We start from the raw sequence: 24,645 nt of genomic DNA on the forward strand, positions 1-24,645 counted from the left end.
AAATACAAGTTAAAAAAAACAAAAACGAGGAGAGTGGTAACGTAAAATAACACAGCAGGACAAATGCGTTAGTAAATGGAGCCCTAGGTCACTATAAGTGACATTGCAGCTACAACGTGAATAAGATGAAACATTCAGAAAGTAGTATGAAAGTCCAGGAATCGCTATCCATGGTGGAGTGTCGGAGTCGTGCATTGTGCCGCAAGAAGGATAGTTGTATGAGGACACATCTGTACAATGCAGAGGACACTGGAAATATCATTCCTTCATCACAAATGACAAATAATACATCAGAGATTATATTTATTATTTAAAAAAAATATATTGATATTATTGGAGACATATAAATATATATATATTTTAGTTAAAAACACAAATATCAAATGGATACACTAGAGACAGTAGATATGTAAGATTCGGGTACTTATGAGAACATTGGTTAATGAATACAAAATATGTACTATATATACATAGCACCTCAGGCCCATGAAATTAGCATGCCAATAAATCGGAGATGCTTTGTGGAATAAGATAAAAGCATTGGGCACGATTCTATTCAACGCGATGTAAATAGCGCCGGGAGTGAGCTCCCGCAGCTATTCAATACACCGCGCTGCCAAGTCCAACTAATGATTTCTTCTCTCATCCCTCCGCGGATGAGACAAGAAATCCGACAAAAGTCCCGGCGTGAGGCTGTTTTCTGCCCTTCGCGCCTGGAAAACAGCCTCGCGCCGGGACGTTAGGTCGGTGAATGCCCTGTTTAATACGCGAGAACAAGCCTTCCCCGACCTAACATCGCGATGAATTGAATAGCTCCGGGAGCTATCTCCCGGCGCTATTTACATCGCGTTGAATAGAATCGTGCCCATAGTGTTACGTTATTTTCTTGTGAACGGAAAAATGTCACAATCATCATTTACATTTCTTGTTTTGGGTCCTGGAAAGCAAGTTTCTAGATTTCTTTGTCCTCCACTCACAGGTACTAGCATAGTCACACATTCTGCACTTCCAAGCATCTTCTATGTCCACTCCCTGGACTTCTCTTAGTCCCTTCCAAAAGGATAAGTAGAACTTTAATTGCTCCACAACATTCTCCTTTTCAAAGCTCACCACATCATATCCTAACAAGGAGCCATCCCTTTGATAGCAATATTCGAGTTTCAAGCTATCAATCATGGGCAAATCAGAAAATGTGAGGTTCAGACAAGTCAACTCCAAGACATCCTTGAAGGTAGACACCATCAGGCCGGATTTAGTAGCATGCTCCTTCACTTGAGATCCCAGCTCCTGCTCTGGCCTCAGCTTCAAGTGCTGAATGAAAATGTCGGGCTGCAGAGCTCCCGTTACCATACCATCGAATAGCAGCTTGTAGAGAGACATCTGAGAGACACATTATCATGTATAAATGAATAAACAACTGGTTTCTTCCCTTCCCCATGACAGATTGATATCAAGCTATCATTAACATCCCCATTATATAAAAAATAAGCCTACATTTACAACAAGATCTATGATTAATAGAAAAAGACTATTCTATATCATTTCAATTAAGACTTAAATATACTCACATAACTTATCTGTTTAATAGAGAAATATCATTGCTGCGATCAATGAATATCCCCCTACAAAATTTGTTGAGCTTTACTTTTTAGGGCTAATTCCCATGATCAGCCCTGTGTTCAGGATGGTCATATCGCAACACTAACTGCACTGTGTGAGCAGCATACACCTTTAAGTGCGCTGGAATGCCTGGGTAAGCCCAATAGTGATAAACAGAAGCAATTTTCTGTGCACAACCTGGGCCTGATGCAGATTTTAACATAAATCAGCCATAAGTGCTCCCACATTTCATGCAAAGAAAAAAACATGCCTATATTAGCCCATATGCAGGAGATGTACATGTGGTGTGCCCCTATCTTTACACTTGGTTTGCTACTAGTCATTATCACTGTGCACATGCAGCAGTGATAAGCAGGCACGCTGAGAGCTGCGGCGGGCCCGGGTAATAGGGGGCATGGCCTAATCGCGGGAGGCGTGGCCATGCCCCCTTCCCGGAAAAAAAATATATATGCAGCGCCGCGAAGCGGTGCTGCGCGCTGGGGAGAGGCGGCGCTCTGAGCCCCCTCAGCCCGGCGCAAAGCCAGAGGGGGCGCGATCAGTAGGAGACTGCTGTGGCTGCTGCTCAGCAGCCACGAGCAGTCTCCACTGCAGCTCAGCACACGCTGTGTGCTGGGCTGCTGTGAGGGAGGGGGAGCGGCGCCGGACCCGGGCCCCTCAGGAAGCCCGGGCCCGGGTAATCTGTACCTGCTCCCCCCCCTCTCGGCACCCCTGGTGATAAGAGCCACAGGGACGGATTCTGATTTGGATGCAGCGGAGCGATGGTTTTCGTATATATGCCTGCGTCCGAGTTTTACCATGCATGCTTCCAGATTTTGTATGTACAAAGTAGCAGTACAGGTTTGAACACAAGGTAACAGAAGTGTAAGGGGCATTTCTGGACGGTGACTAGGAGGTAACAGGGTTCGCTAAAAAGATGCAGAGAATTTGTGTCTTGGGAGTGTCACAGGTGTGTCGCTGCAATCGGTAACATACAATTACGCTGAACTGGTCACATACAGTAGGAAGCCACACACAGACGGAGGAGCTGCACCTGCCATAGGGCATGTGCAAGTTTCAACGGTGCGACCAATGATGGTGTCTAAGGATGAACCAGATGGTAATGCAGCATCTACATACGCTGCGAGAGGGCGTCTCAGGCTTTGCACATGGATGTACATCAGGGAACGGCTCTGTATCGGCATTAGCATAAAGAGGGGGGGGGGGCACCAATTCTCTTTCTGGCACAAGGTACCAGAATGTCTAGTTACGGCTCTGGCAAAACTGCAGAACTCCTGATATGTGTGCTGTGCTCTATATTCTGTGTCGTGTATGCGAGTGACTTCAAACTACACCACACTGCACACACATGCCAAATGGTGAACAGGTCCTTACTGTTACCTACTTCACCAATACATAGTTCATTTTTGCTATAGTTTTATATATTGTTTTGATAGCCTTGTCCCTTTTTCCTCCAGCCATAACTCTAGAAATGTCTAGAAAACAAAAAGAATTCAAGATGAGAACTGGAGGGTGTTGCAAACTTAATAACATTTCAGTGCTAAGTTTACCTGGAACGCGTGACCTTTCTTCTGAGCAGGTCGTGGTAGTGATGGGCTCACTCGTGTTTTCAGCTCTCTCAGTTCCAGATCGCCTTTGGAGGAGTAACCCAATTCATCAATCACCCCCACCACATATATACCATCAAGCTCCCTAAAAACTGGAAACTCTCGAACACAGCCACCTAACATCAGAAACAGGGTAACAATTAGGTTGTGTAAAAGTCAAATACATTTACCAATGTACCCAATAAGTCATATCATTCCAAGTTCCATGAATACTTTATAGAGTTTTCTGCCAATGTTAATAACCATTTAAAATTTATTGTGAAGAAAAAGTTACTTTAGAATTAGATACAAAAATCATGAACTACAAGTGCCAGCATATCCATGGCTGCCACTTGTAACAAGCATCATATCCAGTGCCCAATGAGACTTCTAGTGCCACAGGAAATAAATACTGTTAAATAAAAACAGTGAAACAATATCCTTTCTTACAGACTGTAATTCAATGGGAAAATGAATATAAGAAAACAACTGCAGCTCACATATGCTGCTCCTCCACGAACCCCATCACAAATCACAAGCTCCCCAGCCCGTCACTAACTAACCAATACAGAGCAGCTTTGCTGTGATTAGAGCATGAGAGAGTCACTCTGATTGGTTAGCAGCAGGCTGCAATGTACATTGATACAATGTATCTGTGAACTAGTTTGTATGTTGATCATCATCACAGAACGTTGCACTAGCCCCCTAGCAGACGCAGGAGACACGGCTACATCTTTACTGGCAAGCCTCTAAACCAGTCATGAGGGGCCATGTGATAGCCTATGTCTCATATAAAAGAAAATCTCTTAAGCAAAGGTTCCAGCAGGCTAGTGCTTCGGTAGCCACAGCTTATACTAAACTGTTGCAGGATCCTCCTGATTCTCACTCCAAAATATATAGGGATGCTAAGGCATTATACGACCTGTTATGTTTGGAACAAGCCCAAACTAATCTTAATTTTCAAAGGAACAAATATTTTTGTTGGGGGAACCGTTCTGGAAAGCGCTTAGCAAGAATGGTAAAATCCCATAAATCATCTAAACCTATTTCTTTACTTAATTTAACCCCTTCTGAACCCATTAGGATGCCCGATAAAATAGCAGACGCATTCTTACAGTACTACGAAACGTTATACCAGACACCTATAGACGACCCAGAAAGGGGAGTGGAGTTCTTAAATCAGGCAGGATTAACTAAACTCACATCATTAGATAGGGAGAGTCTCTTTTTGCCTATATCAGAACAAGAGATTACCTCTACTATAAAATCGTTACCCACTGGCAAAACTCCGGGCCCTGATGGGCTGTCAGCGGAATATTATAAAATGTTCACACCACAGGTCACTCCTCATCTTTCAGTGTTATATAATTCAATACTTAAAGGGAACCCGGCACCACCTACATTTAATACGGCACGCATCATAGTTCTTCCAAAACCTAATAAAGATCCTGCCCTGGTCTCCTCATATCGCCCAATTTCTCTGCTCAATCAGGACCTGAAATTGTTTTCCAAGATTATGGCCCAACGTCTACAGTTACTGCTCCCTAAATTATTACATCCGGCTCAAACAGGTTTTATTAAAGGACGTCACTCTACTCACAATATCCGCACTGTCATAGCGACAATGTACCAGTCACATGCGGAGAAAGGGAGAAAAAATATTGTGGTGAGTTGTGACGCGGACAAAGCATTCAATAGACTATCTTGGTGTCACTTAATACGTATATTTAATTACCAAAGATTTGGCCCTGATTTCATTCACATATTTAAAACACTATATCAAGATCCGAAAGCCTTTTTGACAATAAATTCATTAAACACCCGACCATTCTGTTTGTCTCAAGGTACGAGACAGGGTTGTCCGCTCTCACCACTACTTTTTAATTTGGCCCTAGATCCCCTATTACGTCATTTTGAAAAGGAAGGGGGCTGGCGGGGCATTTTTTTGGCAAAGCATGAGATAAAATTTTCGGTCTTTGCTGATGACCTTTTATTATATTTCGCTCACCCCAAGGAGGCTATACTGCTCCTTCTGCAAATTTTACAAGTGTTCGAGGAAATAGCGGGTTTTAAAATTAATTATGCTAAAACTGAGGCATTGGCCTTTTTTGGGGAGGCTAGGGCGGGATGGGGAAACTCCTTTCTCTTTAAATGGGCAGATAAATACATGACTTATTTAGGTGTCAATGTTTCTTCACGCCCTTCTCAATTATATGCTGTTAATTACACCCCACTATTGTTAAAAACATACACAGATTTTAATAAATGGGCCCATCTTCCATTGTCCTATATAGGCAGATGCCATCTTTATAAAATGATCAGTTTCCCCAGGTTTCTTTACATTCTCCAAATGTTACCAATTATCCCAGATAAGAGAGACCTTAGACTTTTTAATCAGGCTTCACAAAAATTCATATGGGCAGGAAAACGCCCCAGAATTTCACTGTTTAAGTTGCAACAACAGACACATTTAGGAGGGATAAACCTACCATGTCTCAGACAATATGCCCTAGCTGCTAATTATCGTACAGCAATGGATTGGATTGGAAGGCATAACATTTATACCACGTACTCTATGGAGCAGGCATTTACTCCACACCATAACTTGGTGTCCCTTTTACACACCCATCCTCTTAGTTTACCTCCTGCAGCTAAAGAAACTATGTTAATAAATACGACATGCATAGCATGGCGAGTTATTAGATCACAATCCCACTTATCCAAATTGTCCTCATTATTTTTGCCATTATGGGGTAACCCATCTTTTTCACCTGGCAATTTAGCTCAATTTCAATGCTGGCATGCCAGTGGTCTTCGATATACTTATCAATTCTTACACGACCAAACACTCCAACCTCTCACTCGCTCTCAAATGCAGGAGAAATTTCCCTCCATTATTATCAATCTATTTCCTTATTTACAGGCAATGAGTTATATTCAGACCATGTTGCGTGGACTTTTAGCAGCTGATCTAAATTGGGGTCTAGATGGTGCGTTACGTCGCAAACCACAGGGACCGTTCTCTACTTACTTTATATATTCTAGTGCCCGACCTCTGATTAATTTAGAATTAAGTACCACAGGTCTTGCAAAATGGAAGGAAGTTTTCCCGCAAATCCCCATAGAGACCATTGCTCTTTCATGTCTTAAAATGAACAAACAATTGGGATCAGTCACTTATAATGAAATGCATCTTAAAATTTTGCAAAGAGCATATTACAATCCCAAACTGAAATATATTATAGGCGATGCACCTAACGCCAATTGTTATAAATGTTCAGCTCCTGACGCCGATATAGTACACTGCCTGTGGGACTGTCCACATATACAGGTTTTCTGGGGTAAACTTAATAGTTAAATTAAAGAGGTCCTAAAAATCGATTTTATGATCTCTAAAGATTGGGTTTTCTGGAATATATCCACAAACACACATTCACAGGGTTTGACAATAGGAAATAAACTACTTATGACCAAACTGACAGCAGCTGCAAAAAAGACCATTCTTTCACAATGGATTGAACCTAACCCACCTACTCTTACATTGTTACATCCGAGAATGATATTTCTGTTTACCATGGACTGGACAGAGATGTCCACCGATAAAGAAAATCTTACTGAAAAGTTTTTTTGGCACATGGTTACCTTATATTCATAATTTATCCCCATCACTTAAAGATTCTTTACGGAGATGCTTCCAACTAACGTCTTGGTATAACTTGGAAGTACTTGATAATGGCCCTCCCTTTTGACTTTGATTATGATTTTGATTCATACCATAAATGTAGCTGGCCCGTTAATGGTATTGACAATAGTAAATGTAACTGTAACTATATATGTAACAATATATGTAGTTGTTTTTTGTGTGTGCAATTATAATTTATATCTAGATTTATATACTGCAAATATTTTAATTATTCTGTTGGATATTTCTCTGCAATGTGTTTATTATGCTGAGGATAATTCAATGATATATTTGTATCATATTATGTTGTTTTTCCTAACAATAAAATATTTTTCAGAAAAAAAAAAAAAAAAAGGAGACACGGCTACCGACAGGTATATGTATGCATTTATGTCCAGTTCAGACACATTTACATGCCTTACTGTACTTGTCCTGCGCTTAACCACCTCTTCCCTCCCCGATTCTACTTTTCTATGTAAAACAAGTCATAAGTGTAAAGATACATCCAAATCTTTGTATGGACATGTGTGTACGCATTTTTTTTAATATGTATGTGCAGAATGGGAACTCATACTTTAAGCTAAACAGACATAGGTCCAACTCACCATCAGCCATCTTTAGTGTGCTTTCATAACAGTATAGAGTGGTTTGAGGTTCAGCCACATAATAGCCTGCTCCCACCAGATGTGTATAAGTGCTGGTCAGTGGCGGTTCTAGGAGGCGGGCAAGCAGGGCTTTTGCCCGGGGTGCTGCGGCTGCAGTCATCCCGCCGGCGTAGTCCAATCTGATGGCGCCCGCTCTTGTCCGCCGCTGCGCCACCATTACAGGCAGAAATGTGATGGCGCTGCCATGAGGTTCAGTCCCTTCGTCTCCCAGAATGCCTGTGCCATGTGACGCAGTTGCTCATGGCATTCTAAGACTGGGAGAAGCCGCAGGGAAGAGAGGAGTGTGTCACGGAGGAGCAGTGTGCATCCTCGGCCTGCCTAACTCTGAGAAGGCAGAAGGAGGTGTGTCACTGAGGGAGGAGGGGGCATTAGAGTGTGGCATAATGTGTAAGTGGCATTACTGTGTGTGGCATAATGTGTTATAAAGGGCATTACTGTGTGTGGCATAATGTGTAAGTGGCATTACTGTGTGTGGCATAATGTGTTATAAAGGGCATTACTGTGTGTGGCGTAATGTGTAATGGGCATTACAATATATTATAAGGGACACTACTACAGTGTGGCATAATGTTTATAAGGAGTACTACTGTGTGGCATAACATGAATGGGCTCTGTGTGGCATAACGTGATTGGGCTCTGTGTGGCATAACGTACAAACTCCCGCAGTGCCATATTCACAAACTGTGCTGCTGTTCCCAATCCCTCCCAGTAAGTCGGTGGTGCTGGGTGTCACGTCATGTGTGGCATAACATGAATGGGCTCTGTGTGGCATAACGTGATTGGGCTCTGTGTGGCATAACGTACAAACTCCCGCAGTGCCATATTCACAAACTGTGCTGCTGTTCCCAATCCCTCCCAGTAAGTCGGTGGTGCTGGGTGTCACGTCGTCATGCATGGCATTCTGGAAGCGGCCACGGAAGAGGATAGAGCAGCAATGCATCCACATTCTGCTGGGCATGCCCCCCAGAGTGATGAACAAGGGGCGTGTCACGAAGCCACACACCCTTTTCTGGAGAACACCCTCTTTGATTTATTATTTTTTATTTTCATTGAAAGCTCTACAAGGTTTAGAATCGGCCCTGGTGCTAGTAGTACAAATCTTGTAGCTCAAGAGGACAACACAATTTTCTTATCAAGCAAATTCACTAAGAAAATAGCTGTATCTACATTTGTTTTGGAGACAATGGCAGCCATTCTACGTAGCATCTGTAACGGGTAACAGCACAATTCCAGAATCTCCCAAACTACATAGGGCCAGATTCATTTAGCCACGAATAAACCGCAATTGTGCGAAAAGTTTACACTGTGTCAACTTTTTGCCCCAAATGCGTATTACGCTATACCATTAGGCACGCCTTTTTGCACGTGCGAATTCTTCATAGACAAAAGCACCAAAAAGACTTCACCATCTCAGAGCATGTGAAATGTTGTGAAAACCCCTATTTTTGCCCCAAAATGTCGGGACTTCGTTCAGAACCCCTCGGCAGCCAAACCCGCCTCCCCAATGACTAATTGGGCAAAAATAATTTTTAATTAGCTTCATTCTCTTAATAATGACATCTTATTTTTGGGATGAAAAAGTAAAAAGTGTTGGGAAATGGGTTTAAAGTAGTGGGATATCCTTTTCACACAAATTAAGAAACCCCTAACAGACTTCTATACTGTTACTCAGTGTTAGTTTTACTTTTTTGGGGGTACAGGCTGATTTCCCCACTTTCAGTTGTATTTTTCGCACATTACACAATGAATAATTATAGGGCGAATGCCGCTGCGCGTCTTTTACAATAGGATTGGGCGTATAGTGGACACACACTTATGTGCCAACAGTGACAAGTGGGCGAAGAGTGTGAAATGTTTGCACATTAAAGTTTTTGCGTCTAATTGGATCCAGCCCTAAATCTTGAATACAGACTCCAGTTCTTCTCCATTATTTTCTTCCTAAGGGTCTGTTGGTCAGGTTGCATTATACTAAGATGTGGACATCCAAAATGACAGCATTTAGCCAAACTCACCAGAAACACATGTATATGGCTTCCAAATGACAGCCAGCAGATTTACTACAGGTTTAAAATTGAATCTAGAAATAAAATAATGAATCTAAATATTTATAATAATAATTCACTTATATATAAATTTAAGCTTAATAATTTAAACTCTGGGTCCCTAAATTGGCCAACATAGACAGCAATGGACAATCATTTTTTAATGCCATGTATTCCTAGTTCATCAGAATCCTTATTTATATTCAATGATATTCATGCAATAGATAGATGTGCGAAATACTGAATAACTGAAGTAATCCTGAATTGCAAATATACTATTTTACATACCTGACTGCAAAACCGGGATCATAGCTAAAATGTTGAGACATTTTATAGCCCAGGAGTCTTCACGGGTCTGTGCTGCCACTGATACAAGATCATGTACCTCCAGCTCTGGAAAGTAATCCATGAGAGAAATGAGTAGATTTGCACAGTATATTAAGGGTTAGAAGACAAATGGTTATTTATCCAAATACAGGATGCGGCTAACCTCTGGCCAAATGTATACTAGATCCTTCATTCATTGCTGCCGTTTTCTCTGGCCGTACAGGTTTCGGCTGTTCCATGGTGTACACCATTTGCTGCTCACACCAGATTTGGGAACACACGTCAGTCACAGTCACATACTTCAGGTGATATTTCTCCAGTGGTACTTCAGGCTCTTGCTTCCTTTTTCTTTGCACATTGTCTAACAGACTGTTTTCTCCCATCCCATACTGAAGCAGATTATCTGCAGTCTCTGCACTCACATCACTTCAAGAGAGAGCATGAGAAACAAAATCAAATTGGCTGTATTACATCATTTGGAAAAGAGCATTTTTTTTATTATCTTTATTTTTGAAGCAATGAATGGTACAAGAAAATATAACAATCATAATATCAAATGACATATGAATTAAGATAAAAAGTGTAACAAGTAATCATCAAAACAAATAAAAAGAAAAAGAATTGTGCTCGTCCTCTCTCCCCCAACCCCATATCCATGGCTGAAAGATTAGAGGACAATGGGTGGATCACCCTCTACCATACGTGTCATATACCAACAGTATTGGATAATGAACCGTGAAGTTGAGCTCTAACAGCACTAGATAACATTGTAATATAGCTCTCCCATACACCAAAAAATTGTTCCACTTTCCTGTCGCTCTCCTACATCACACCCACACATTCCATCCGGAAAAGATAAAAGAGTTTAGCCTTGAACAACGACAAAGATAGTGATTCAGGGTTTATCTAAATTTGTAAAATAGACTTACGGGCTGCTGCACTAATTGCAAGCAGCAATTTTTTACCACCTCTGGAGATATTTTGACCTCTTGGAGAAATACCAGAGAGCGCCCATTCAGGGGTTAAGAGCAGGTAATTTACTAAATGTTCGAAAAGAGCATTTTTAATGGTAACTAGATCATTCTGTTTCAAGTGCTCTCATTGGACCAAATAAAAAGGTTCTAATCTCCTGTGTTGAATGCAGAGGAGAGGGCAAAACAAACCAAAACTGAAAGTGTCAATCACCTCCCTTAACAGATTTGTCTTCATTACCACATATAGGGGTTGACTCTGAGTAATCCTGAATTGCAAGACCGGGAACATACGGTAGCTAAAATGTAGAGACCTTTCATAGCCCAGGAGACTTCACGGGTCTGTGTTGCCTCTTTTGCTGGTCGCCTGTCTGCGACTTTATGCAAATGTGACTATAAGGCCCTTCGCTGTTGTACAGCCGTGCATCCAAATGTGCAAGGACACACCGATGACAATGACATAACAAACCCATAAGACAGACCACCCCCATGTGTCTGAGCAGCCACCTCCCAGTCACCATCCAGGAGCGCCCAATGCATTTTCAAAGTTATTCTCAATGCGTGCGTCTAAATTTGCAACTGTGAATCTGTATGAACAAAATCGGGACACGTATGCAGTAAAAACAAAATCACACAACTACTCCCAAAGTTAGGGATATCCATCGGTAAGTTAACCAGTGATGGTCACCATCAATGGTGCCACAGGTGCTTCACAGCAATCACATACACATCTTTGGCAGTGAGCCAATCAGGGAAGAGACAGGGCTTAGAGGGGCAGCGCTAAGCTCCGTGTCCCTGATGCTGAGGTAGGAGCAAAATCCCCTCCAAAAAACAAGAGAACCATTGGATCTCCAACATGGATGGCAAACCCAGCAATATAGTTACTGTGCACAGCGTAAGAAAATAGTCTGCTCTTGTACAGTAGAGACCTTTGTAAAGAGAGATGTATATGCTATCAATTCCTTTACGTTTTAGCTTTGGTGGAATAGCAAATACAACTGTGTGCTACAATGGGGAGGAAGAGTAGGGGTACCCAAAATTAGATCTGGGATATCTCTAGTCAACAATCCCCCAGACACACTCACTCCATATTCTCAATGCATGACAAAAAGGTCCAAATAAGCATCCAGTAAATATAAACACATCATATAGGTTCAATTTAGAGGCACATTCAATGAAGCGCTAGTCTCCAATGTGCCCCTGCGGGTATTAGGGTTACACTGCTTATTTTTGTCCAAGTAGCAAAGGCATTGTGTGAGGCTCCTATATGACTTCTCTAAATTAATTCTGCCCCATAATATATAATGTACCAACAAAAAGAAAGATCAGGGCTGTGACATGTAATATTCATTTCATACATAAAACAATAAAAATGTATTAAATTGAATCAAACCCAGGATCTGTGTCAGGTAGAATTGATGTAACAATAAAATCCCTACAGCCATATAACTTATCAACATATTGAACATTCATAAAGAAAACCTCTCAATGATTCCATGATTGTTGTATGCAACAATGTCCACATAACAATAGCTATAAAGGATAATTAACATCATATAAGTTTGAGTGACTTGCAGTGATAAAATGTGAATATGAAGACAGCTGGCAAGTATAATAAATTAAATTGCCATTACACACACATTTTTCCAGGGCTTGTCATTTCATGTTCCATTTGTTTGTCTCTTTTCTCTTCGTCCCCTAAAAATAAAAACACTTTGTTTTAAACCATGAATCAGACTAAAAGAAGGAACATTCTGATTGGATTAGAAACATTTTATTCTTTCTTCTATACAGATTTTCAAATATATTATATGTTCTATAAGGGTTGGGAAGCCGGTTCTTGGGATCCTGTCGGTTAGAATCCAGACAGGGTTAGGATACCGAAACCTATTGGTAAGTACCCTAACCCTACCCCTCCATCCCCGCACCCTAAACCTAACCCTTCTCCCCTAGTGCCTAACCCTAACCCTCCCCCACTAGTCTCTAACTCTAACCCTCCCCGCACCCTAAACCTAACCCTTCCCCACAAATGCCTATCCCTAACCCTTCCCCCCTAGTGCCCAACCCTAACCCTCCCCCACTAGTGTCTAACCCTAACCCTCCCCCTAACCCCACTACTTACCATCGAGATGCCAGCGCCAGGATTCGGTCTGGCATTGGGATTCCGGCACTGGCATTCTGATCGCCGGCATCCCGACAGGGGAAGATTATAACTACTTCCCGTTCTATAAACGTAGGGATATAAAACTAACTATTACAGAAGTGGTCACAAATTTCTGTAATCTCAGAACCAATAACACTTCTTTATTACCATACCTGTCAGCAGTAATGATTTTTGGGATATGAAAGATAAAAATTCCTTTGAGGAAATCAATGTGGGTGAAGAACCATGTTAGCACTAGTAAGGAAAAAGAAGAAACATTATCGCTGGATGCTGAGTTGGGCATATGCCTGTTTGCGTAGTATAAAATCCACATTTGTGCTGTGCATGCACCCCTGCCCCCCACCACAAAGAAAAAAGAAAATTATCCATTAAGTACCTTTACTAGTATCTTATAATTGTGTCACACCTTGGAACAGGGGTGCCGAGAGGGGGGGGAGCGGGTACAAAAATCCCCGGGCCCGGGCTTCCTGAGGGGCCCGGCGGGGGCCCGGGACCGGCGCCGCTCCCCCTCCCTCACAGCAGCCCAGCACACAGCGTGTGCTGAGCTGCAGTGGAGACTGCTCGTGGCTGCTGAGCAGCAGCCACAGCAGTCTCCTAAGCCTGTGGGGGGAGCGATCACACTGATCGCACCCCCCCTGGCTTTGCGCCGGGCTAAGGGGGCTCAAAGCGCCCCCTCTCCCCAGCGCCGCTTCGCGGCGCTGCATATCTTTTTTTTTTCCCGGGAAGGGGGCGTGGCCACGCCTCCCGCGATTAGGCCACGCCCCCTATTACCCGGGCCCGCCGCAGCTCTCAGCGGGCCTGCCTGGGAAGAAGGGACAAAGAAAAGAAGGTATGGTCTAGAGTACAGTAAGGGCATTTTGGAGTAACTGCAAACAGTTGAAAACCAATGCTACTGCCTACTGTGGCTGTATACAGGGCCGTAGAGCTGGCCCGGGCCCCATTACTATCGGAGGCATGACCTAATTGCGGGAGTCCTGCCCACGCCCCCTTAGAAAAAATAAAAACAAGTCCAGGGGGCAGAGGAGAGGGACTGCAGCAGTCTCTCAGCACCCTAAATAGTGTACACACGTGTTTAATACCTAAGGAAATCACAATTGTGAGTGAAGAAACTGGTCACGGAAGGAAATTGAAATAAAGATACATATATTTGCAATAATAACAACCATGATGTGCCGCCGGGTGGGAAATATCAGCCAGTAGCAGTAGTGCCAACTTGCAAGCAAAAAATATGGTAGTTGCTCAATTAGCTTAATGATATACTACAGGTGCTTGTAAAGGGCGGGGTTTACACTGAACACAGAAAAAAGAAAATTGCCCCCCAGCACACTGCAGATAAATCAAAAATACTTGAATCCTACATGATAATAGAAATTCAGAGGTATTGGTTTACATACATTTGCAAATATATGAATAAGCGCTGGGCCGACGTCCTTTTACACTTCACTATCACCTTTTTTCCCCTTTTCGTGTGATGCCCTGGGGATGGTCCTTGGCTGGAATTTTTTGGGGTGCAATGCTTCTCGGACGTGAACCCCTTAATGTTAGGGACGCTGGTATAGAGGAGCCTTGACGTCGGCCCAGCACTTATTCATATATTTGCAAATGTATGTAAACCAATACCTCTGAATTTCTATTATCATGTAGGATTCAAGTATTTTTGATTTATCTGCAGTGTGCTGGGGGGCAATTTTCTTTTTTCTGTGAGTAGTGCCAACTTAGCAGTTTTCTCCTCGCACCAATGTGGAGTGCGAGGGAAATCTTACGATGCTGGCGGGCAAGACATGCGGTTCCAGAACAGCACATTTGTGTACAATTGAATTTCCTCCTAAGGTTTAGAATAATTTTTATTGGCAAGTTTGTAATATACTCTAAACCTTGAAACTGCAAGTGTGGAAGCATGGTTGGTGTAATGGTTAGCACTACTCCCTCAGAATACTAAGGTATTGGGATGGATTCACATCAAGGCCCTATGTGTGTGAAGTTTTTATGTTCTCCCCCTGTTTATGTGTATGTTCTCTTCGGTTTCTTCCCACACTCCAAGGTAGGTTAATTGGATTCTTAGAAAAAAATAAAATAAAAATACTATAGTGTACATGTGGCAAGGAATATAGACTAAGTTCTACTGGGGAATGAACTAGTGTGAATGACTAATATTCTCTGTAAAGCTCTGTGAAATATGTGTGCATTATATAAATGTTAATAAATACATAAAGTTTATTGTGAGCAATCAAAGGAGGTGTCGGTTTAAATTTCATATTAGCCATCAGCTGTGGCAGAATGTGGAGTGTTTGGAATGTGTATAAGGGAGAGGAGGATGTAGTGTAGCGCCTGATACTGGCTTTAAGTTGCATGCGGAGACGTCCCGATAATTTTGTCCAATAGTGAACTCTTGACCGGTTTGAAGTAGTGATCCATACACCATCAATGCTCAATGACCTGGGCCATGCATTGGAACACTACATGGTGTTTCTGCATCATTTTCATGGATAATTAGATAAATGTTGGGCCCTGGCATGAAGGGGAAGGTAGGCATATAATGTTGGGAATTTGGGGCCCAACCCATGCATGCTGTGCTTCTCTGACAAGCTCTGGTACTTTGTGCCTGTTGTACCCCTATTAGCGCTACTGGAGACAGGTCTGGGTAGCCCAAGATGTACACTATTGTTCTTTGGAGCATGCAGCGCAAACACACTGAAGCCAAATGCATGCTCAAATAGGTTTAGTATATAAGGATGATGGTGACCATGTCAACAGTGATAATTATAATGTCAACAACGCAAATTTGCCAGCAAGCACAGACACCCACTGTGTCACTCAGTCAGTCAGTTACAGCATGGCATCGCTAATGATATCCCCAGATTGTACTGCAAATACAGATGACTGGGAATATCGTTAACGACCCACAGGAGCGCGCATCATTAATGATCTAGTGCGTACACACTAGAAGATAAAACAAAATTATCGTAATGATGTGTTGTTATCGGCAATATCGTTTAAAAAAACATCTAGGGTGTATGCACCTTAGTGCTGGGTACACACTGGCAGATAATATTGGCCGATCAATTAATCACCCAATATATCGTGTGTATGTCAGTCAGTGTGTACCGCTGTGCAGCACAGACAACGCACTATGGCCCTCATTCAGAGCCACTCGCTATTTGCGGTCGTTCGTTCTAAAACAAGGGGTGGCTATTCAAATGAACCGTTCGCTAACTGCGGTCTGTTCACGCCTCTAAGTCTGAACGAGCGAGCAAAACTTGCAGTTGTAATTTTGAAAAATACGCCCCCTGGCCGCTCGCATCCTACGTCATGTACGCTATTTATTAATCGAGTACATCGAACAACGTATGAACTGCTCGCTATTCTTGTGGCTGGTTTTTTCAACCGCTATTTTGCGAGCAGTTCACAGTAAAAAAAAGTGACATGGTCAATGACACTGCTGTATTAATTATGCACTCCCTTAAAACGCCCGTTTTGACCTTTAAGCACGCCTGCGATCTAATTCCACACCCCCGTTTTCAAGCACCTTCCCCTGTTACCACCCACATACGCCTTCCTCTGTCACTCAAAATAGCAGGCATTCGCTATATAGCGAACAAACGATTTTTGTCCGCACTGACTGGTTCGCGCATGCGTATTAAAATCCGTACGCATGCGCAGAATTGCGAACATCGGTCAGAATGAACGAGCGGCCGCTTACGAGCGGCTCTGAATCAGGGCCAATGTCTGTGAACGTCGGCCTGAAGGACGCCAGCCGGAACGAGGTAAGTCCGGAGGGTTGGGGGTTTTAGCCACCCCTAGGGGAAGGGTTAGGCACCCCCCGGGGGGGGGGTATGGATAGTCACCCCCCCAGGAGGATTAGGGTCTGGTAAGGATAGGGTTAGGCCCTAGGGCGGCAGGTTAGGGTTAGGCACCACTAAGAGGGGGTTAGGGGGAAAGAGGGGTAGGGTACTTATCTACACTGTCAGGATCTTCTCACTTCAGGCTGCTGGCGTCGGGATATGAACAGGCGGGACTTCAAACCCATTCCCAATTAGGGGGACTCCTGCACATCCAGAGCAAGTCTGAGTGTGTGAGTGACCCCCACCCGTGTGAGTAGGGATATTGGACCTCATTCAGAGCTGCTCGCAAAATGCGAGCGCTCGCTCTGAATGAGGGTGGGCACTTTTCTTTTGAAAGGTGCCTCCTGGCCGCTCGCTAAGCTGTGGGTTACCACCCACAGCTTTAGCGAGCGACTAGGTGATGGTCGCGATTGTCGAGACCATCGCAACCATCGGGGCTTGCGACGAGACCCTTGCAGTAGGGTCTCGTCGACAAGCCCCAGGCAGCTACCTGCTCCAACAGATCAGGAAGCTCCCTATTGACATCACTGGTGATGTCAGTAGGGCCGCCTACAAACGGCAGGCATTCCTTCAGGAGTGGAAAGTAAATTGTTCCACTGTAAAAGGTACAGTTTCTGTGTTTTGGTGGCTGGTGGGCAGAGGACAGCTCTCTTCTGCAGTTTTCTGAACCATTGGGATGCCTGGTTGGCCTCTGCTAATTGCTGTTATGAATTGATTTTTCTTCTTTTTTACAAATCCAGCAAACATGTCCCAGTGTCTCTGTATAGCTGTATTGCCTGGTTTCTTTTTGGTCATCTCTTTTATGGAAAGGTTTGTCTGGCCTACCCAATGGCTGCATCCCTCCCCTGGATCTTTAGCAACGTCAAAGTTTCTTCTGTGTCTCACTCGCCAAAATCTGGGACGTCTGCTGCATGCTCTTGAACTGATCTCTTGCCTTTTTTTAGAAATCCAGCAAACCTGTCCCAGCCTCTTTGTACACCTGCTACAAATGCATTGTTTATTCTCACCTCTCTCTTAGCTGCTTTTGCCTGGCCTGCCTGCTTTCCTCTGTGTCTCTCTGCTTTTTTGGACTGTTTTCCTCGATTTTTCCGTCTCCCTGCTTTGTCTGGAGGTTTTTTTCTCTTAATTGTTCCCATGTTATGGCAGAAGACAACAATAGGGCTCTTAGAGAATGAAGCAAACTTGCAATATCACAAGATGTGACTGCGCAGTTTGGAGTTTCTGAAAACAGAGCTTCAAATGTTTCAACAGCTGTACAAGTAGTTCTGTGATGTCATCAATAATTGTAATTGTCACGGCCAGGGTTTCTCGGCATGGTATTCACCAGGTATTACCTGTGAGGTAGTTATGCCGTAGGGTCTCTGGCAGCGGTGCTGGTGTTTGGTGAGGGGCATTGGCTGCGTGTGGTTCTGTGCGGGCACATTGTCAACACTGCCAGGCCTGGTGAGGTCTGGCAGTGTTTCCGTTCCGTTGGCATGGGCGCCGCCATCTTGCCTGCGGCCATGTGATTCCAGCTGTCCAATCCCGGTAGGTCATGTGCTCATTCCAGCCAGTCACAGCGCAGCACTGAGTATTTAGGAAAGTCCAGAGCCTTCCTTCTTTGCCAGTGCAACGTGTTCCTCAGCTGCAGCTGAGAGAGAGTACCTGTGCCTTACCTGCCTCCCTGTCTGTTACGCTACTAGCCTGAACCTTGCCTGCTCCAACCTGCTGGATTTTCCCTGCACCCTCCATATACCTTTTCACCTGCCTGAGTACCTGAACCTGCTGTTTCCCTGCACCTTGCTTCATTTCACTTCCAGCTGGACTTCACTACCTCTGCCTGCATCAGTTACAGCTCATCATACCTGTATTCAGTTACAGCTCATCATACCTGTATTCAGGTACAGCTCATCATACCTGTATTCAGGTACAGCTCATCATACCTGTATTCAGGTACAGCTCATCATACTTGCATTCAGTTTCAGCTCACCATAATTGTATACTGGAGTGTTCCTGCCCGTCACTATCTGGACATTTCTTCATTAACCCTCACTACAGTTATCAAGTGCACTTTAGTGATAAACCTGGACTTTTTCATTTGCCATTCCCATGTCTTCCAAGTCACTTATTAAAAACACCACTTTTTCATTTAAGTCTGCTTCTGTGTCTGCTCCTATCACCACCCCGGGTCCACAACAAATTCAGAACCGCACAGTGATGTCACAAGCAACTGCAGTGTGCAGTGGAGCTTAGTCCTAAAGCACATACATTATGGCAGTTGATGTATATGTAAGTTTAATCCTGGCCAAACTGTAAACAGTAAAAGATATATCTAAAATGTACTTGTGCTCATATTAAGACATTAACCACTTAACTGAATTTTTTTTTCACACAATGCCCCCAAAATTGTTGTTTTGTTTTTATCAGCAAATTATGTAAATAATAGCTATTTAAACTTGATTCAATATATATTTTTTACCAAAAACTGTAAAAATAGCTATTTATTACAGAATGTGATAATAAAATGTACAATTTTGGGGTTATTTTTTAAAACAATTTTATATATATATATATATATATATATATATATACACACACTGTAGACACTGCCAGATCACTGTTGCCAGCATTGATCAGGCACATGCCATGGGGACAGACAGCAGAGGTGGCGCTAATGCTCCAACCGTGTGCTGACATTCGGAAGTGTGTACCGGCGGAAGGGGAGGGAGGTCCCGGCGGCAGGAACTTCAGCAGACGCGGCGGATGTTAGGAGCTGGGCTGCGGAAGGCAGCCACGCTGGGAGGAGCGTGTCCCACCAGCTGGACATAGTGCAGCAGCGGTGGCGACTACAAGGAGTCACGGCTACTGCCTTTGAATGGGCCGGGAGGGGTGAAGCCAGCTTCCCGATCACTGCTGGCCACACTGATCAGGACATGCGGCTGCTGCTGCTGCTTCAGACACAGCTGTCTTTGCAGCGAAGCTGGGAAGGGGATGATGCCGGGCGCCCGATCACTGTGGCCAGTAGTGGTCGGGACACAAAGGAGGGGGAGCCGATGGTGTAGAGGGACCAAGAGGTCCCTCTTATATAGGCGACTGCGGGAAGATTAGCTTCCCGCAGCTGCCCAGTGGGCATTTCTGACTGGTCGTATCTGATACGACTATGCCAGGCAAGTGGTTAAAATTAATAATTTATAAGAGAGAATACATTTTGGAGATTAGACTGTATTGCTGACAGTATTTATCAGAATAGAGAAGCATTTAAAACAGCATTTTATTTAAATTTTAGACAGTGGGTTCCAGTCAGAAATACCACAGACTGATCTTTGTGATGCTTCCTGCTATGTATTACAGAAAAAGTTACCAGTAACCTACTAGGCTTCATTTTCACTTTAAAAGTATGGGGCCAATTTATCATAAACAGCCCTTTTGTGGCGATATGCGAGACCTTTATGTCAATAAGCGTAAGATGTCTGCCAGACAGAGATAGGAAACTGCAGAGACATGATTGGTCTGCACAGTCACAGTTCCAACAGGAGCTTTAGTAGGAAGGTTTCATATTCATGTGATCACAAAGTGACCCACATGCTCTTTAGTAGGGAAGTTTCAGGTTTATGTGATCATTAAGTGCCATTATTCTTTTTTGTCACTTTAACAAGGGGTATCTCCTTTAATTTGTATACTTTCACATTACACTGTTGATATAAGCAGTGGGGGGTGCAATTGAGGTGATTAAAGGAAAGTGCTAGCCACATCCCGTGATGCAGACCACACCCCCACAGCACTGGTCACGCCCCACCACATCACTAGTCACACCCCCTGAGGCAGCACACACAATAGGCGCTTTGTAAATTTGAGCTCCAGGCCATACTTACCTACTCTCCCGAAAATCGGGTGCCACTCCTAACACCCCGCAAGAGGAGGCAAGTCTCCCGCATCGTCCGCCGCCCCCTGCGACCGCATGTAAAAGTCGGCTGTTCAGGTGACGATGACGCGTTTCGTGCTAAATCGCATAGTCGTAACTCCGCCCCCTGCTTTGTAATGCCGGTAATATCTGCATTATAAAGCAGGGGGCGGGGCCACGATGATGCAAACGTGCGGACACGCCCCCGCTCTACCCATTACAGCCGCCCTCACCCTACCTGCTGGAGGGTCCCGGAAGGGGCTGCCAGAAAGTAGGTATGTATGCTCCAGGCCATGTGGACCTTAATCTGCCACTGAATGGGTCATGTTGGAGGGTCTGGGTCTAACCAGACCTTAATAATAGGACTACAGAATATATAAGTGCAATACAGAAGCACAATATTACACATACAGTATGAAAAAAACGGCCTCCAATCCAATGTGCTCTGCGTGTTGCAATGTGTATCATCATCAATATAATTGCTGAAGCAGTAATCGCGCCCTGTCGCTGCGTCACTCACCACGGGCAGTTCCGTCATGGAGCTGCAGCAGCTCAGAGTCACTGATGTCGGAGAACCCGTCTCCCCCACTGTTATTATTCTCCTGACATGCCGGCCGCTCATCCAGCCCAGCGACAGAGGCGCCGTCCATGTCTCCCAGTGCTGCAGCATCGCTCTCTGAGCTGGCGGCGGCGGCGGCGGCGCCACTAAACATAGTTTTTCTCTTTATTGTTCCTGTGTATCACCGGCACGGGGATGTTATCTCCTAGATGGGACGGGTTAGTCTTTTGCTCTGATGTGACGTAATGTGGGTGTTACCCGAGTCACATGAGACGAACCATACATTCATTGAGCCCACAATAATATAAACATACTCCAGTAGTATCCTATGTAGTACTGCTTGTGTACAGTAGTACTGGACTGGTTTAATTCTTGTGAATGGCGAATTTTCTAAAGAGTTTACATTAAAGGAAAATAATAAATTCAATTAATGCTTAAAAGGTTAAAATAAAAGCTTATATGACATATGCTAAACGTTTGCCTCCTGTGTAAGGTGTTACTGATGGATAATTCATACAGTAGACATACTGTGTAAAATTTTATTATTGTCTTAAAAAGTAAAAATAGCGTATATTTGCCTGTGCAGCCAGAAGTGTTTCACACATTTACTTTTTATTTTACATCCAGTTGCTTTTTTCAAGTAAAGGTGCCCATACACGGTACGTTGTTTTGCAGGATGTGTATGATTTCGATCGATCTTAACAATCAATCATGCACATCATGTGTCTATGTAGGTTTACGATGCTGTCATAGCGCTGGATCGTAGATCTTACGGAAAACCGTAAGATTGTGATCTATCATGTACAATGTGATACATATGAATATGGGGATCGTATGATCGTAACGATCAATCGTACACCATTTTGACCACATCGTATGTAGAATTTCAAGGGCAATCGTACAACACATCTTAACAACAGAAAATCGCACTGTGTATGGCCGGCTTGAAGAAAACATTAGCATGTCATAATATAACAGAAATATCTCAAGCGATCAATGTCACTAAGTACTATAAATTAAAGTGGAACTCTTTATTATAATAATAATAATAATAATAATAATAACAATAATGATATGTAGTTAAGAGACCGACGGCCGCATGGCCGCCGGTCTCAATACGACAGTATAATCCCAGAAAGGGATCTAACATAGGCGTCCAAATGCTGATGCCTATGTTAATCCCAACACCGGGACCCCGACAGGACGCCGTACCAATCGTCCAACGCCGGGGTAAGTATACATGTAGCCAGGGATGGGAGGGTTAGGGACCCCCCGGGGGGACTTAGGGTTAGACACCCCCCTAGGGAGGGTTAGGCTAGGGGAAGGGGGGGGTTAAGTTTAAGCACTAGAGAGGTTAGGGTTAGGCACCCCCCAAGAGGGTTAGGGTGCGGGAAGGGTGGGTTAGGGTTAGGCACTAACTGGGGGCGGTTAGGGTTAGGCACCCCCCAGGAGGGTTAGGGTGCGGGAAGGGTGGGTTAGGGTTAGGCATCCATAAAGGAGGGTTAGGGAGGGGGAGGGTTGGGAATAGTTAACTTACCTCCGCTGTTGGGATCTTCTGCATCAGGCTGCCAGCGTTGGGATTTCAACTGCCGGGCTCATGTCCGGCGGTCAAACATACCGATTCCATAATAATATATTATTATTAATACATTAATAGACAAGTAATTAAGTAAACAAGTAAAGGATTGTTTAGACTTAATTTACAGTACTGAGCATTATAAGATTAAAGTTAACATATCAACGTTGTTTTACTGAGCAGTTTATGAGCTTCAGCCTGTTATATACGTGAGCTTGTTTTACACTCAGGGTCCCATTTATTAACAAAGCATAACCCCTTTAGGGCTTGCTGAAGGGGTTATGTCATCCTTTCTGGATTTAACAAACAGCGGTAATCTAAGCTTACCTCTGTTTGTCACTGCATCATTCTCTCCATCATTAGATGGCGAGAGCAATGGGGTCCCCATTAATGGCAATGGGGACCCGGCGCTGCCTTTCCGGCTTCAGCGAAGCCTTCCAGGCACTGCCGGGTCCCCGTGTCATGCACATGCGCAGACGGACCGTTACGGAAGACCGCCTTTACTGGTAGCGTTAGGCTGTCAGCAGCCCAGCGGAGTACCTCCCCAATGAGGAGGACATAGCTGGATCTCGCCGAACAGGTAAGTATTGGTAAAAGCCAGTGGCTTTTTCCTTTGTATCACAGTGATACTAAATGCCGCTGGTGTTTACCTTTGTTAATAAATGGGGCCCTCAGGTTCTTATAAGTGAGATTTAGGCAAGGATCGCTAAAGACATTTATAAAACTGCAAAATATTGACCCACAGAACAAATAGTTTTGTGACGTTATACAGATGGGCCCAGTTAGTTTGTTGATCCATACGCCATGTAGTGCTCCCTGCATCTCGTGCCATGCGGTACGCCTTGAGTTGCGCTTTTCAGTATTGATCGCAACGGAATGTACCGTTGCACTGGAAAAAGTCATAACATGTAATAGCACTTTTGTCCACCAGGTGTCGCTTTTTCTAAACTGCGCTGCGCATGCGTCAGATATCCAATGCATTTTCTGTATCACCGCCCGATGATTGGCTGACAGAACCTGTGACTGGTACAGTGTTTTTGTCATGGAATCAGAGCTGTAGAAAAATGTGTAATAAAGTTTTAAGTCATTACAGTACAGTATGTGTGTGAGTCCTGCACTTTTCTTTAAAAAATATTTTTTTATATTTTTGTCTGCTGTTATTCTTTTAAGCTTAGGGGAAGGGTGCAGTGAGGGAAGGGCTGGAGGGGGAGCACGGGGCGGCGCTGGGTTCCAAGATACCTACAGATGATGGGACAAGGTAAATACAGTGACGTACACTGTAATCATGCATTTTATTTGTGTGGTGGGGGAGGTGCATACCAGCCCTGAAGTTACAAGTTACGTAGCCTATTGTACATGGATATGAGAAGCGCCTTGGGGGAGGGTGGGGGAAGGTAAAAAAACGTACCTACTTTTATTTAAAAAAAACTATTTGCATCCCTTTTACAGCAAGTTACAGTACTATAGTACACTGTACGTACACGCCTGTAAATGAATCGGCATTTTGCAGTTGTGACGCACTATTGTGAACTCATTAGCTGCTAATGTATCTGTTATATCGTCATAACACCATGGCAATTACACTACTGTCCAGTGCTGTATGTGTGCAGATTTGCATCCCATTCAATGAGCTTCTGCACTATTATTAAAAATATTGGTTGTGCGAACATGATTGGGCAGCTTGTCAGGGATATCCATCCGCTTCTACAGTATGGATTGACGGGTACAAATGTC

At 43.8% G+C, this 24,645-nt stretch overlaps 1 protein-coding gene across 1 annotated transcript; it reads right to left on the minus strand.

Annotated features, from left to right (window-relative positions):
- Positions 1 to 288: 288 nt before the first annotated feature.
- Positions 289 to 21,597, minus strand: LOC148502716 (exonuclease V-like). The gene is made up of 6 exons (XM_088449476.1): positions 21,297 to 21,597; positions 12,531 to 12,588; positions 10,083 to 10,345; positions 9,881 to 9,985; positions 3,168 to 3,340; positions 289 to 1,380 (listed from the first exon to the last, which is right to left on the minus strand). The coding sequence occupies exons 1-6, from the start codon at positions 21,487 to 21,489 to the stop codon at positions 913 to 915; spliced, it is 1,260 nt and encodes a 419-aa protein (XP_088305602.1). The 5' UTR covers positions 21,490 to 21,597; the 3' UTR covers positions 289 to 912.
- Positions 21,598 to 24,645: the final 3,048 nt, after the last annotated feature.

The sequence above is a fragment of the Taudactylus pleione genome, unplaced genomic scaffold (genome assembly GCF_031769625.1).
Source record: "Taudactylus pleione unplaced genomic scaffold, aTauple2 ptg000485l, whole genome shotgun sequence".
Classification (NCBI taxonomy): Eukaryota; Metazoa; Chordata; class Amphibia; order Anura; family Myobatrachidae; genus Taudactylus; species Taudactylus pleione.

Excerpts from the sequence above, each read along its gene's own strand:
- LOC148502716 (XM_088449476.1), bottom strand. The coding sequence starts at position 21,489 with ATGTTTAGTGGCGCCGCCGCCGCCGCCGCCAGCTCAGAGAGCGATGCT. Across the intron at positions 10,346-12,530 it reads ATGACAAGCCCTGGAAAAAT|TGATGTGAGTGCAGAGACTG; the intron begins GTGTGTGTAATG and ends TCTCTCTTGAAG. Across the intron at positions 1,381-3,167 it reads AGAAAGGTCACGCGTTCCAG|ATGTCTCTCTACAAGCTGCT; the intron begins GTAAACTTAGCA and ends TGTGTCTCTCAG.